This window comes from Podarcis filfolensis (assembly GCF_964270895.1).
Source record: "Podarcis filfolensis genome assembly, chromosome: 8".
In the NCBI taxonomy this organism is placed as follows: Eukaryota; Metazoa; Chordata; class Lepidosauria; order Squamata; family Lacertidae; genus Podarcis; species Podarcis filfolensis.
In genome coordinates, this window is record NC_139611.1 from 26,895,951 (window position 1) to 26,911,200 (window position 15,250).

The 15,250-nt window shown below is 48.7% G+C and overlaps 1 protein-coding gene across 2 annotated transcripts in view; it reads right to left on the reverse strand.

Moving 5' to 3' along the window:
• Positions 1 to 14,172, reverse strand: part of ESPN (espin) — a 110,688-nt gene extending 96,516 nt beyond the window's left edge. The window contains exons 1-2 of one of the 2 annotated variants that reach the window (XM_083628621.1): positions 13,511 to 14,172; positions 6,712 to 6,905 (exon numbers count right to left, since the gene is read on the reverse strand). In XM_083628621.1, coding sequence (XP_083484747.1) covers positions 6,712 to 6,905; positions 13,511 to 13,810 — 494 coding nt within the window. In that variant the 5' untranslated portion in view covers positions 13,811 to 14,172. The remainder of the gene's footprint in view (positions 1 to 6,711; positions 6,906 to 13,510) is intronic. The other variant, XM_083628620.1, reaches the window with a different exon arrangement.
• Positions 14,173 to 15,250: the final 1,078 nt, after the last annotated feature.

Here is a 15,250-nt window from a genome sequence, read left to right on the forward strand (position 1 = left end):
CATTCAGTGCATTGATCTCCTTGCTGGAAAGATGTGATCTAAACAGCCAGTGTGGTGTAGTGGTTTAAGTGCTGGACTAGGACCTGGAGAGACCAGGGTTCGAATCCCTACACAGTCATGAAACCCACTAGGTGACCTTGGGCCGGTCCATCTCTCTCAGCCTACCCTACCTCACAGCGTTGTTGTGTGGGTAAAATGGGGATGAGGAGAACTATAAGAAGAATGAAAATGAGAACAACTTATTATTTGTACCCCACCCATCTGACTGGGTTGCCTCAGCCACTCTGGGTGGCTTCCAACATATATAAAAACATAATAAGACATTAAGCCTGAAAAAGCTTCCCTATACAGGGCTGCCTTCAGGTGCCTTCTAAAGGTTGTATAGTTGTTACTCATGTCCTTGAGTGGGTGCCACTACCAAAAAGGCCCTCTACCTGACTGTGTATGCTGCCATGAACTTCTTTGAGAAAGTGGGATGGTGATGATGATGTAAACTGGTGCAAACATGAATATGCCATCTAGCAGGTATTTTTCAGGATCCTGTGGTGCTGTTCCGACACCTGAAACCTGCACTCTGTGCATGTTCTGCTTCTCACCAGCACAAGTTGTAATGCAGAGAGGATGAGTCTGCCAGTGGCTATTTGCCACAATACCTAAATCACAGAACCTCCAACTATAGGGGAGTATCTATCTCTGAATACAAACTGCAAGGCCCAGACAACAGGGGGTAGTCATTATATGAACATAACAGTTTTGCTGATTTACAAGGTACCACCATGAGACGCAAGTCCATAAAACTCACCATAAAACATTGCTTTCAACCAGCTTTACTGTGTCATGGGTACAAGAAATCACTATATATATATATATGGAAACTCTCCCCACCCTGATGGCTGAATACCCTCCTCTGGGAAATTACGCTCTAACATTCAGCAGAATCAAGCATAGATTTTCCATGCCAGAAGCAAAAAGAAGAACGCCAGAAAACTACCCTTCCCCACATGTAGAGGAGTCACCTTGCAAGAAGGGGGGCAGATGTCTCCTAGAGATTTTCCTTGACAAATTGGAGGGGTAGTGCGCCCAAACTTGTTAAAAAAATAAATATCCACCTGCAAGTGGAAGTGGTATGGTCCAATAAAGCTCTACAACTTGGTTATTTAGGGTATTTGAGGCCCTCCCTAAACATCTGATTGTTGAGGAACACCCCCCCAATAAAAATTATAGGAATGCTTCACTCTTTGAGAAACAGGTTCCAGTTTCCAGGGTGACCTCAGTTAAGTGTCCTCTGTGGGGTCCTCTTCTGAATTGCCTCCTCCAGAAAATAAGAGTATTGGACTAGGGCCTGGGAGAGACTAGGGTTCAAATCCCAACTCAGCCATTAAGCTCACTGGGTGTGACTTTTGGGCCAGTCATTGCATCTCTCAGCCTAACCTACCTCACAGAGTTGTTGTGGGGAATTAAATGAGAAAGGGGTGAACCATGTGTGCAACCTTGTGCTCCTTGGCAAAAAAAAGGTGGGACAGAAAAGCAATAAGCACAAAAAATAATAATACGGCAATACAGGCTTATATGGCTGCTCACAGGCATCCGTCACCACTGCCGTTAAAAAATTCTCCCACTAGCCCCTGCTCCTGATGGAGCATTGTGGGAGATTTAAAATGTTAGCACACAGCATGAGGTCCTGGCAGGTGCCCCCAAGGCATCTAGTGGGGACACCAGACCCAACTCTTACAGAAGTTTCACTTGTGGAGAATGAAGGACTTGCCTGCCGTCAGAGAAGTTACAGATCAGAGCGTGCCTCCTGACTAAAGCAAGCCAACACAGAGCAGAGAGAAACTCACACAGAGACTCAATGAGCAGCAGCCTCTGAGACAGGCAATTCTGCTGCATCCGAAGCGATTGCTCAGTTGCCCCCCCCCCCATCATGCAGAGAGGCAACAGGAAAAAAGGAGCAGAGACTCACTCAGAGACGCATTGATCCCCCTCCTCTGTTGATGGACAGTTTGGGCTTACAGGACCTCTGAATGTTGTAACATATTTCCCACGGTGCCTATTTTGGGGGATTACTGGCTTAATCAATTGGACTCCTCACATGACTTTGGGCTAGGTGCCAAATGTCGACGTCAAGACCTCAGGACTCTCCTTGGGCCAGGGGTTGCCAACCTGGTGCCTGCGGGCGCCCAGACTCTGAGCTTTCATTGGGGATGGGGTGGGAAGTAAAACTCTAGGCCTCTTAGAAAAAAGGTTGTGAAGCAAAATGTGCTGGTATCCTTCTAAGTGATATCCACATGGTTTTGGCCAGTGAGCAAAGTCAGAGCTGTGATTGGTAAGCAAGTTGTTTGGACATCAGGCAACAGGAATCCTAAACAACTGCTGTTCCCCCCTCCCCTTTAGTGTGTTATTCCCTCACCCCACATGGTAGCCATTTTGTGACTGCCTCCAAATTCAAAAAGTGTCCACTGATCCAAAAAAGCTGGCGAACCCTGTCCTAAGCCATTCCCCATCTTTCCTGACCACAGCCCCCACCAGCCCTACTCCCCTCCCCCCCCGAAGCAGCTTTGCCTGTCTAGAATGTGCTCTTGAACTGTGATCATGTTTCTTGTCTGCCGGGATAAAGAGGTGGGTTTGAGGCGGACCTGGCTTGAATAGAGCTTAGCGTGTACAGGTAAGGGTCACACTCAATGCTCGGCCCATTTTGGCATCCATTCCTGCCCACCATTAACATGTGACCCACAGGAAGTTTGCTCTGAGGGAATGCGGCCAAACCCCACCCCCCAACTGCCCCCAAATGTGACCATAAAGCAGCACATACGCCCAGCGGCAAAAATATGTCTTCCTATATACAATGAAGGCAAGGCTGTCATCACGCAGCCCCTGTTGGAGGATCTGTAGCACTGCATCACAATCCTGGATTTGCATGGGTTTAAGAGAGCAAAGGAGAAGGCAGGTAGCACAGCACCAGTGACCATGGGCTGAGAGTGAGAATGGGGGACACTGACGGGGGGGGGGGAGAGGTGGTTTAAACAACAGCAGAAGTTTGAGTAAAGCAGGGATGACTAAGGAACTGAAAGAGGAATGGTGATTTTAAACAACAGCAGGGGTTTAAGTAAAGGACATGAATATAGATGGGGTGATAAAGCATCTCTGATCCCACTTTGAGAGCCATTGTTATCACGGTTGTTGCCGTCATATTGTCGTGGAAGAGCTGCAAGATGTTCACAAATTTATCTGGGCAGCTGATTTTCAGAAGGACAGTCCACAGGGCAGTATGATTTAGTGTCAAAAGCCTTAGTTTGGTCAATAAACGTCATATACAGGGGTTGGTTGTGCTCCCTGCATTTTTCTTGAAGCTGTCAAGCAGCAAATATCATATCCACTGTCCCCCTAGAACAGACATGCCCCAACTCCATATGTTTTGGGATGACAACTCCCATCATCCCTAGCTAACAGGACCAGTGGTCAGGGATGATGGGAGTTGTAGTCCCAAAACATCTGGAGGGCCGAGTTTGGGGAAACCTGTCCTAGAAGGTCAAAAACCATTTTGGGATTCAGGAAGGGTATTCTCGGATATAGTTAGGAGACAGTTTGCTAAGATCCTTTCAAGAATTTTGTCAGCTGCAGCGAAGAGAGAGATGCCTCGATAGTTTCCGCAATCCGTTCTATCACCATTTTTTAAAAGAGATTGATAATTGTGGCATCCCCAAAGTCTGCTGGGATCTCCTCTCTCTCCCAATGAGCTTGTGAAATTGTTGTAAAGGTTCAATTCCACCCACTTTGAAGACTTTGGCAGGTATCCACATCAGGTCTACTGGCTTTGTGTTGTTCATTTGGTTAATGACTGTGCACAAACACACCCAACAAACCTTGACGGTGGTGGACTCTCTTCCATTGGAGGGTTTTTAAATTTGAGATTCCTGCATTTGCCGGGGGTTGGACTAGATGACCCTTGGGATCACTCCCAAGGTCGCAATTGAAAGATTCTGTGTTTCTGCTTGGAAATACGCAGAAGTCACACCATCCACATGGCTCCCCATTCTTCCCTCTGCATTTACTGCACATGGAAGGGTTCCCCATCCCCCACCCCAGTTCTTCACATTTGGCTAACCATCCCTCCCTTGCAGGCGGCTTAATCCATTTACATAACCTCCGGCAGAGACAAAGGCGGCTGTGTTATCGCCCCTTTGCAAAAGCACCATGTGCAAATCCTCGGCTGCACCATGTCTGCACAAGGGAGCAATATTTCCATCAAGATCTAAACCTGGCTTTGTTGGTGCCCTGTCAAAAGAGCAAGCATTTGACTTCCCGCCATGATAAAGCTGTCATCGGAGGAGAAAGGCAAGCAGGGCTTAACAAACAGGAACAAATCTTCACAGCAGTCAAGACGGACAGGCAGCCTCTTCCCTGGCTGTTTGCTGAAACCGGGTTTTGCTGTTATCGTAGGAAAAGGCAGCGGGGTGGGGGTGGGGGTCAGATCTCGCTGAAACGCCAGCAGGCCATTAAGTGTAGTTACAGGCTGTTACCTACATTTACTACAAAAAGGGCCATTTCACAGGGCCACAAAGGAGGATGAATTTCTTCAGACCTGCAGCTCAGGGGTGGGGAACTGCCAGCCCACAAGTCAAATATGACCTGGCACAGGTCCCAATTTGGCCCATGAGGCTATTTTCCTCAAACCGTGCCCACGTGCTCCACACAGGTACAGGGCAGGCAGAGACAATGTTAGAAACTCAATTAAATAAGCTAGGCACCAGATTGCTCCATAAAACCAAGATTACAGTCGCCAAAATGGAATGTCAAGTTGTCATTTTTGGGCAAGACGGCTCTAAAGTCTGACTGAATTTTCCAAAGGTGGACTGACTGTGATAGATGATCAGTTAGACATCTGGCTAGTTCAGATGACAGTTTAAGGGCTCCAAAAACTTAGAGAAGAAGAGTCACTTTATTCAGGGATAGTCTGCATACGTATATATTGGCTTATTCCTGCAGGGTGTGGCATGAGTGTGTGAAAACAGTCGGGATCCAGTGATCCCCAGGCATGCACCTGGATTGTGGAGGTGTCAGGCGCCATCGTGGCTCCCAGGCATCTTCACTTGGTCGCAAGTGGCTGACAGCCAGGTGCAAAATGCGCCTGCAGACTGGCTAATTTTGAACACTGGGCAGAGATGTAGCTGGCTTGGTTGAGCAACTGAATTTCCTATGGGGAACTAGATTGCACAGCTGATCCCTGCAGAAAGCATGCTGGAAGTCACCACGTATCAGCCAATGGGTGGTGATTTCCATCTTGTTGGATCGGCTGTGCAGGAGGGAGCTTAGTCGCACAGCCAATCCCTGCAACAGATTTCAGCTGATGGGAAGTAACTTCAAGCATGCCAATCTGCAGTACTCCAGAGCAAAGCCCTGCAAGGTGCTTTGAAGTCCCCTGATGTCATTCTAATGTCTGGTGATTTGCAGGCTTCGGCCACCTATCAAATTTAGCCCATGGGGGTTAAGGGAGATAAGGACCTGGACCCACAGCCAAATTTGCCTTAGAGACACATTTTTGCAAAGCAATATTGCTGCATGCACTGCATTTTTGTATGTTGCCTCCACCAATTTATGCATCTTTGTGCATACCTCACCCTAGTGTAAGCCCTGCATGGCTGCACTGCAAAGAGGACGCCTACAGATGTGGGTCAGCAGCAGCACCAGGAGCCTGTCTTGTGGACCAGCCTGAAAAGAGACGGCTCTATGAGCCACTGAGAGGAAGTAGACTTGATGCTCAGTCCTGCTCCCAAGGCTGGGAACTTGAACTTGCCCTTCTGCCATGCCATCATTCTGCCACGGTCCCTCCTTGCCTTGCGAAGCTCTACCCAGAGGCAGCAGGCTTGCTCCAAACCTGGGTCCTTAAAAAACTCCAAATAGCTTCTCGTGGCCTTGCTTGCTTTGGGGACCAAACAAGATAAAGAAATAGAAAACTAGGTCTGCAGGTTAAAAGGGTAGGATGTTTCTTTCTGCCATTCTTCATTTTTTATTTGCAAGATGTCTTGCTTTTTTAAAATGGGATTTCATCTCCCCTGCCCACCCACCCCCTGCCAAAAACAACCACACCCATTACACACCCCTGCAGTTCAAAATGGCGCAGCCCATTCTATCACCAACATCTGCAGCAAATGAAGGCCAGCCCAAAGCAATGAGGAATATGGGGGAGGGTTGTCATTTGTGTGAGAATCAGCTGCCCCTAGCCAGACAAAACTGTTTCTTTGCTGAAGACCTCATGCAGAGAATACAGACCAGCCTCTCAAACGCAAAGAGGCAGCAGCCCAATTTTGGCCACTGAGACAGTTTAGATCATTTTGCACAGCCATGTGGAGTAGCCACCACACCCTATTTTTCATACTGCAGACTTGGGGTGAGGGCAAGGGGTTGGGTCTTGCCATTTCAAATTCTGGCCACAACAAGGGCCGCAAATTCTCCAGCAGCTCTCTCTAGCATGCACATGTTTACTTCTGTAGTTCAGAACCCAAAACCATGTTGCTTTCCAAATTAAAACATGCAGTTTGGACATCACAACCCAAGGAGAATTCATCACACAGCAGACTGTCAGTGGGGGGAGGGGGGGTAACTGCTAGTGGGAGTGAGTCAAAGAATGCCATGGTTCTGCCAATGGGCCAAAAGAAACCTAAGCAACTCACTAGTCCCTACCGAGGAACAAACTCACTCTTGATTTCTTACCTGGGGCAATGCCCAATGAGGAGTCGCAAGGAAGGGAAGTCTCCTTTGGCTGCTGCATAGTGAACAGGTAAAGCACCCGTGTCTGTGGCTGCCAGCGGGTCGCTGCTCCCGAAGCGCAAAAGCCAGTCGATCACTTCGTGGTGCCCAAAGCGGGCAGCCAGATGCAAGACGGTGGCACCAGAGTTGTCTGTGTCCTGCAAGTCATGGAAACACAACCAAGAGGGTCAAGCGTCACCTCCATTGAACACACAGGATGCTAAGAAGCAGAAGCCATTAGCACAGTATTTTCAAGCTTTGGAGCGCTGTGTGAGTGTAGGAAACCTGGGACACATTACCCAGGATGGCAAGGATTTAAAGCAAGAGTGGCAAGACCGAAAGGGACCCAAAAGCTTATCTGATCCAGTCCCCTGCAATGAAGGAAGCACAACTGAGTATCTTGCAAATGACAGGGCCAGCCCCTGACATTTTTGCTGCCTGAGGCAGAGGGAAAATAGCTCTTCCCCTCACCGATACCATGCACAGAAACTAAGTGGATGACAACACTGGTCATGGAACACTGCATACCCTCCAAATGTCCCTATTTTCCAGAGACACTCCCGGATTTACAGAAGCCGCCCTAATTTCTGATTTAATCCTGGAATGTCCCGCTTCCCTTAGGACGTCCCTATTTTCATCAGAGAAGTGTGGCAGGGTATGGAGTTAGGTCAGCAGTTCAAATCTGCACAAAGGGGTGAGCTCCTGTCGCTTTGTCCCAGCTCCTGCCAACCTAGCAGTTCGAAAGCATACCAGCGCAAGTAGATAAATAGGTACTGCTGTGGCAGGAAGGTAAACAGTGTTTCCGTGCGCTCTGGTTTCTGTCATGGTGTCCTATTGCGCTAGAAGTGGTTTAGTCATGCTGGCCACATGACCCAGAAAGCTGTCTGTGAACAAACGCTGGCTCCCTCAGCCTCAAAGCAAAGATGTGCACCACACCCCATAGTCAAATTCAACTGGACTTAACAAAGGGGTCCTGATAGAGTTATGTGACATATACATCCAGAACCAAGAATATAAGTAACTATACACCCTTCTGAAGACATCTGAAGGCATCCCTGTATGAGGAAGTTTTAAAATGTTTTATTATGTTTTTATTCATGTTGGAAGAATGGTTGGGGCAACCCGGTCAGATGGGTGGGGTATAAATAGAATAGTAATCACCATCATGGCCTTTGGTTGATTTGACTGACATCCTATGTCCTTTTAAAATGTGGTTTTTTTGGGGGGGTATTGGGTTGTTGTTTATATTTTGATTATAAATTTTCTAGTTTTATATTTTGATTTTGTTCTGTGAGCCACCCTGAGACCTGTGGGTATAGGGTGGTATATAGATTCAATGAATAAATAAAAATAAATAAAAAATCATCATAAAAAATAGGACGTCCCTATTTTCATCGGATAAATGTTGGAGGGCATGATAGTGTCCCCCACTACACCTGAAGGACAGCAACCTGGCTTAAGGGGCACAAGGCAGGCCACCTCAGAGAGAGAGAGAGAGAGAGAGAGAGAGAGAGAGAGAGAGAGAGACTGAGCTTTGTTCTCCATCAGCATTGCCCTGCTGCCTATCGTAGCCAGCAACCTCACTCTGCCTAATGAAAGGAACGGCCCTGAACATGGCAAATATTATGCAGCAACTTGGGGCAAGATGCAACCGAAATGGTGCTTTGCAAAAAGTTGTTTTCACCAGCAGAATTTTAGTTTGTTCAGCTGTTCGGCCCCTCCTCCTTATTTTGCATGATGTATTCTTGCCCTGCTAATCGCTGCTCACTGACCAGTGGAATTTCTGCTCATAGGTCACCCAGTGAAGGGCAGGCCCATTCCCTGGGCTCTGAATGCCACCAGGCACCAGTTATACTATTCCTAGCCCACCTTTGCAGGCTTTAAAACATATACACACACACAGCTGAAATGTTGCTAACTAACCATTTTTTCCATACTTGTACAATCTGGGACCTCCCATTTTACAGGTGAATGCTGGCATTGATTTGACTTGCTCCCAGTAGAGTTTCAGCATTCAGGTTTGGCCTAAGAAAACCATGAATTCACAATGGGGCTCCGGGACCTGTGTTAAGATGGTCCTTTCCTACCCAAGAGAAACAGCCAACAAGGAAGGGTTTTTTGTCAAAGGTGGTGGCATCCCACTGGCCTCTGCCTTCCCCTCCACACCTACGAGATTATCTTAAAGGTTCCGAAACTACCCCCCTCCCATTTCCAGAAACCATGTGAAAATCTCGGAGGTACTTGGCAGACTGTTTAATCATTTTTTTCCTGCCCGTTGTAGCAATTTGTAAATCAGTATTACATATTTATTTATACCCTGCCTTTTCCCCCGATGGAACTCAAGGCGGCTGTGCTAGATGTTGTATGGTTTTACAGGTGTGCTGTGGACCAGCCAAATGAAGCTTGCGGACCACAGTTTGGATCAACCAGTGGAGGAATCCCTAAAAAGGGGGGGGGATTCCAACCCCACGGGAATACATGAGTGACAAGGCCAATCCTTTCTTGGTTATCTCAGTTCCCTGCCTGGACTAGAACACTTTACACTTCAGTTCCATTCAATAATTGCACCAAACCATGGAAAAGAAAGCCAAACTGTGGTACTGTATATAGGATGCTTTTGCATTAACAACCACAGTCTGTGGTCACCTGGCAAATTGGCATCAGAAACCAGGGTCTGAAGTGGCTTTTCAAACCACAGTTTGCATCAACTACAGTTTGGCATATGTCTGAACTGACAATCCACAGAGGCACTTTTCTGTCTTGGGGAGTGGGTGGGGATGGCTGCTGCAACAAGATGCTGGAGTGATGGAAAACAAAAGAAATCAACCAGCTCCAAAGCCTGGTTTGCCCATTGTACATTGGGAAGCCCAAACCAACGTTCTGAGTTCTAAATTACGTTCTGTGCAAACCTTGGTTAGGTGTGTTGCCTGAACTGAGCAAACCATGGCAGAGGCTCCCTCCAAACAATGGCTCTGTATCTTTCCTGCTTTGACTCTGGTCCACTCTTCTCTAATCAATGCACATGCATAGCATTTCGTCCAAAATGCACATAATTTCAAAATGATCAGGAGTGGGCTTGTGAGATCCGCTTTGGTGGGTTTTTTTTAACTAGAAACCAGTTCCACCAACCACATGCAAAAGACATACACTGAAGAGTTCTGAGCCCAGGTATTTGTTTGGAGCACCAGAAATGAATGGGGCTCACAATCCTTCCATGCAAAAATCCACGCCAAGTTTCCTTCATATCTGGGAAAGGCCACAACTCAAAGGCAGAGCATCTGCCTTGCATATAGAAGGTCCTGGACTCACTCCCCAGCATCTCTCCAAGTAGGGCTGGAAGAGAGCCTTGCTGCCCGTCAGTGAGAAGGACCAATCTGTCAGAGCTGGCATAAAACAGCTTTCTACGTTGGGGTGGAGCTGTTGTTTTGTGCCCAAGCGTAAGCAGAAGGTCCCAGTTTTGGCTCGCATCATTCAGATAAGACTTGGAAAGACTTTCCACCTGGAATCCCGAGGAGCCTTCACTTTTGTTTCTGGCCCTCCCCAGCCCTGGCTTGAGAAAAGATTGCCTACCCCTTGCTTTAATGGGTGAAGATGCCCTTATGAATTGAACTCAGAACCTCCTGCATCCGAAGCACGTGTTCTAGGCTTCACCTCTTCTCCTGGTGCCCCAACCTACTCACGCCGATGTTGGAACAACTTTAACCACCTTCATTGGAAAGATGTACAAGACAAAAAACCACAGTCCTCCTTGGTGGAAACCATTTCCATTTCTTGCAAACTTGAGGCATTTCTAACCTGCTTTGATATTTTAACTTGGGCATGTTTTAAGTTAGGGTTGCAAACAGCGCCAGATTAGGTTTGATGAGGCCCTAAGCTTCTGAAGGGAATGGGGCCCTTTATATGTCCAGCTGTCCTTCGTCAACAACAAATTGTCACTGTTTTTTGTGTTGAATATATGCTATATGGTAATTTATGGACCTAATAGGTATCTAAAGCCATTTGCACATAACAAAATATGTGATATTTTAGGGAGCAGGCTAGCAGGCGGGGCCCATTCCTTACATCATAGGAGCCTACAGAAAACACTGTTGCTGTATGTAAGGTAAGGTCGAGGGAGCTGGCGTACAGCTTCCGGGTCATGCGGCCAGCATGACTAAGCCACTTCTGGCGAACCAGTGCAGTGCACGGAAACGTCCACTGAAGCGGTACCTATTTAACTACTTGCACTTTGACGTGCTTTCGAACTGCTAGGTTGGCAGGCGTGGGGGCTCGTCCGTTGCTGTATGTAGGTTTTATTTTATTTGTTTTTTATCTTATATTTTAGAAATGTACATCCAGTGGGGTTTTTTTTTCTTTAATTTTTTGGGGGCCCCCCAAGAGAGTGGGGCCCTAAGCTAAAGCTTGTTTAGCTTATATGTAAATCCAGCACTGGTCACAAATCTTTCTTGATTTTACTGTTTTGTAAACGCTCTGAGGAGGAGTTGTTGTTTTACAATCAAGCGGTGTGTACATTTTTAACAGAAGAAATAAATAACAAATGCACTTAGCATTTTAACGCAAATCAAGCAGTGCAATCGAAACATGCCAATTCCTACCATATAGTAAAGGTCATTTTACAGCACGGCTGGATTTTAGCATGTACTTGGAGATGTAAGGAGCAGTCTTAAGAGTGTTTCCTAGTGCTACATGGAGATGCCTTCAGGGGTTAAAGGTGGGACCTTCTGCATGTGCCTATAGGTCCATCCCTGAGCTATAGATGCTCCAGCTGAACAATAAAATTTGCCTTAGACCAAACCAGAATATTGCCCCACGTAGCTCAGTGCTGTATATGACTTCGAACTACAATTACCATAAGCCCAAGCCAGGTTGACCTGGGCTGGGGCTGATAGGGGTTGCTGTGCAAAACATCTAGAAGGCACCAGACTGCAAAGGCTGCTGCTGTACACTGACTGGCAGCAGCTCCCAGGGTTTCAGGCAGGGCTCTATCCCAGCCCTACCTGGAGATGCAGAAGAACTGGACCTGGGACCTTCTACATGGAAAGCGGGAACTCTACTGCTGAAAAGCTGCCCCTCCCCAGGTCATGCAGAAATACTCTGGCAGGGAGCCAGACTGCATTTCCCTGTCAATCAAGCATTGAGAGGTCAACACAGGTTTCCTTCAGTGTCTAGGGTGACATCTAGTCCACTTTTAAAGAAATTCTTCTGTGTGGGGGGAGGGTTTATCCCCACAGTGTTTCTGACCATATGCAACAGGGCATTGCGAATGTCTTGCCTACACAACATCCCCACAGACCAAGAGGCTGAATTTTGCACCTTCCTCTCCTCCCAAAGAGGGGGGGGGGGAGGAACCTAAACATTTTGCTCTGGCTAACAAGAGCTTAGCCCCGCAAAGTATTAAGACTCTCTTACTTAGAAACTCTGCTGGCCTTGAACACCTGCCTCCACGTAGAGGGAGCTTCCCAGTTGAGCACAGAATATGCAGCAGACAGGGATGCAGACTTCACACATGCTCAGAGGAACTCCTGCCCTCCTTTACAAGCACCACTCCTGTAATCAGCACTTGCTCTTGCTGTAACTACTGTACAGTGGTACTTCGGGTTAAGTATTTAATTCGTTCCGGAGGTCCGTTCTTAACCTGAAGCACCATTTTAGCTAATGGGGCCTCCCGCTGCTGCCGCGCTGCCGGAGCACAATTTCTGTTCTCATCCTGAAGCAAAGTTCTTAACCCGAGGTACTATTTCTAGGTTAGCGGAATCTGTAACCTGAAGCGTATGTAACCTGAGGTACCACTGTATTTGGTTATGGAGCAGCCAAGAAACTGTTCCCTGTTCTTTCCTTTTCGGTACTGACTTCTGAATTACGTATTTGTTGTCCCTGTTTTAAATACAAAGGCATGATCAACTTTGGGGGAGGAGAGGACACCTGCGTGCTGTCTTTGCAAATGAATCTCCACAAAGGAAGTGCTGGGGCTTAAAGCTAGGCTAGAAAATTGCTGCCTCCAACCAGCAGGTCCCTCTTCTTCCTAGAGTGAGCAGTGCTTAGTGGATGATGGGGGAACAGAGCTCTCATGGATCAGGCCAGTGGCCCATCTAGTCCTGCATTCTCTTCTCACAGTGGCCAGCCAGATGCCTGTTGGAAACCTGCAAGCAGGAATCAAGCACAATAGTCCTCTCCCCTCCTGTAATTTCCAGCAAGTGATATTTTGAAACATTGCTGCGTTTGACCACAGAAGCAAAGTACAGCCACCATCGTGCTTAGTAGCCACCGACAGCCCTCTCCTCCATGAAATTTGTCTCATCCTCTTTTAAAGCAGTCAAGATTGATGGCTATCACCAAACTTTTGTGGATGAGAGTTCCATAGGACAAAAATGGAATTCAGAGGCAACACATACACACACATAATCCTCCAATTTTGGCCAAATTGTTCACCCACCAACTTTCTAAAAACTCTAGCTATGGGTATCGACAGGGGAAAAATAGATTGCTGCGCGCCCCCGCAAAAAATAATAATCCAGCACTGGGTTGAGAGAAACGAACTCTGCGCGCAATCTGAGACATTCCCATTTTGACCCTTTCTTTTCCGAGCTCTGCTTGCCTTTCCTAAATAAGTAAATAAGAATTCCAAACAGGTGTCCTTTAAAAGATAACGCCCCTAAAGGTCAGCGTCAACGGAGCCGCTTGGAACGCAGTCCCCTTCCGTGCGCCCAAGGCGCAAAACCCTTCAAAGCGCGCAAGGGCGTCCCCTCGCTCCACCGGTGCTCACCTGGACTCGGCACCCTCCCTGGGTGAGCAGCCACTGGAGGCAGGCCAGGTTGCCGGTGGCGGCGGCATCGTGGCCCGGCGTGGCCCCATTGCGAGCCCGCCCGTTGCCGGCCAGCGCCGCTTCCTCCACCAGGTAGCGCAGGCAATTCAGCTTCCCGGCGCGGGCGGCGTGGTGAGCAGGAGAGGCGCCCAGCGCGTCGCGGAGCTGTGCGGGCGGCAGCAGCTGCCCGTCGGCCTGCAGCGCCTTGAGCGTGTCCACGTCCCCCTGGCGGGCGGCCTGCAACGCCCGCTCCAGGGCCATCGCCTGCGCCTCCGACGGCAGCCTGTCCGGCCGGCCGGCCCTCAACACCTGGAGGGAGCCATACGGAGGCCGCCCGCCTCGCCCCGACGGCCTCCCGGGAGTCTCCGGCGTCTCTCGGCGGTCCGCTCCGTCGGGTGCCTTGCAAAGGAAAGGTGGGCGGCCCGCGAGGTGCTGTGGCGGTACTCCTCTACTTTCCCGTCCCCTCTAACTTTGCCTGAGCAGCCGGACGCGAGGAGCCATCGCGCCCCGTCGAGGTTTGCTAGAAATCTTGCCCGCGGTCCTTTCCTCGGCTGCGGAGCTCTGCGCGACAGAAGGGCCGGCCTCCCGCCCCGGCTGCCGGCTCCAGCTCCTCCCTCCCTCCCTTCAGCACCAGCAAGAGCCTCCGGGGCGCCCTTCTGCCCCTCCCCGAGCCGGCCGGCTCCTCCCCTTCGCCGGCAGCGCTGAGCCTGGAGACGGGAAAGGGTTAAACGCGAGATTTAAAAGGGAGCTGCATCGCCTTTCTCTCTTGCTGCTGATCCCCGCACAGGCGCTGCAAACCCGAAATAGCCCCGCATGCTCTGGACTCTGGGAATGATCTCTGAGCATGTGCAGTGGGCTTTTCCTAACACCTGCCCGATCCAGAATGATGGAGCTCTTCGCCATCTACGGTACTTTGAAAAAAAACCATCACGGTCGTCGATTAATCAGGGGGGCTGACCTGATTCATCCAGATCAGTGTTTCCGAAACTTGGGTCTCCAGCTGTTTTGGGACTACAACTCCCATCATCCCTGACCACTGGTCCTGCTAGCTAGGGATGATGGCAGTTGTAGTCCCAAAACAACTAGAGACCCAAGTTTGGGAAACACTGATCATCTATGAACAAGTTAAAAAACAGAGGTCCCAGCACCAATTCTTGGGGGACACCTAATTTTTACTTCTCTCCATTTGGAGAACTGCCCATTTATTCCTGCTCTTTGCTTCCTGCAGCTTAACCGATTCCTGATCTACAAGACAACCTCTCTTCTTTTTCCTTGACTGCTAAAGCTTACTCAGGAGTCTTTGGGGAGGCACCTTGCCGAAAGCATTCGGAAAGTCCCGGACTTTGGCTAGTTAAGCACACTCTAGACTGGCTTTTGTTGTTATGCTGTCTTCATCCTGCTTGGTTTCAGAGCCAGTCCTAACATTAGGCAAAATGAAGCAGCTGCCTCAGGTGGCAGATGTTGAAGGGTGGCAGTAGCACCAGCTCCACTCCCCCATCACCTGGTCCTTCTTCCTGAGCCTTCTCAGGCCAGGCAGGAAGAGGGGAAATAAACCACACAGAAACCCCACACTACACATTGTGCTTTAGGTTCCCAAACCTCTCCTCCTCACTCAGACCAGTCAAAAATTGTTGAGGGTGTTGATGGTATTTTCTGCCTGTTGTATGAATTGCAATGCACCGTGCTGGATGTTGTGCCATT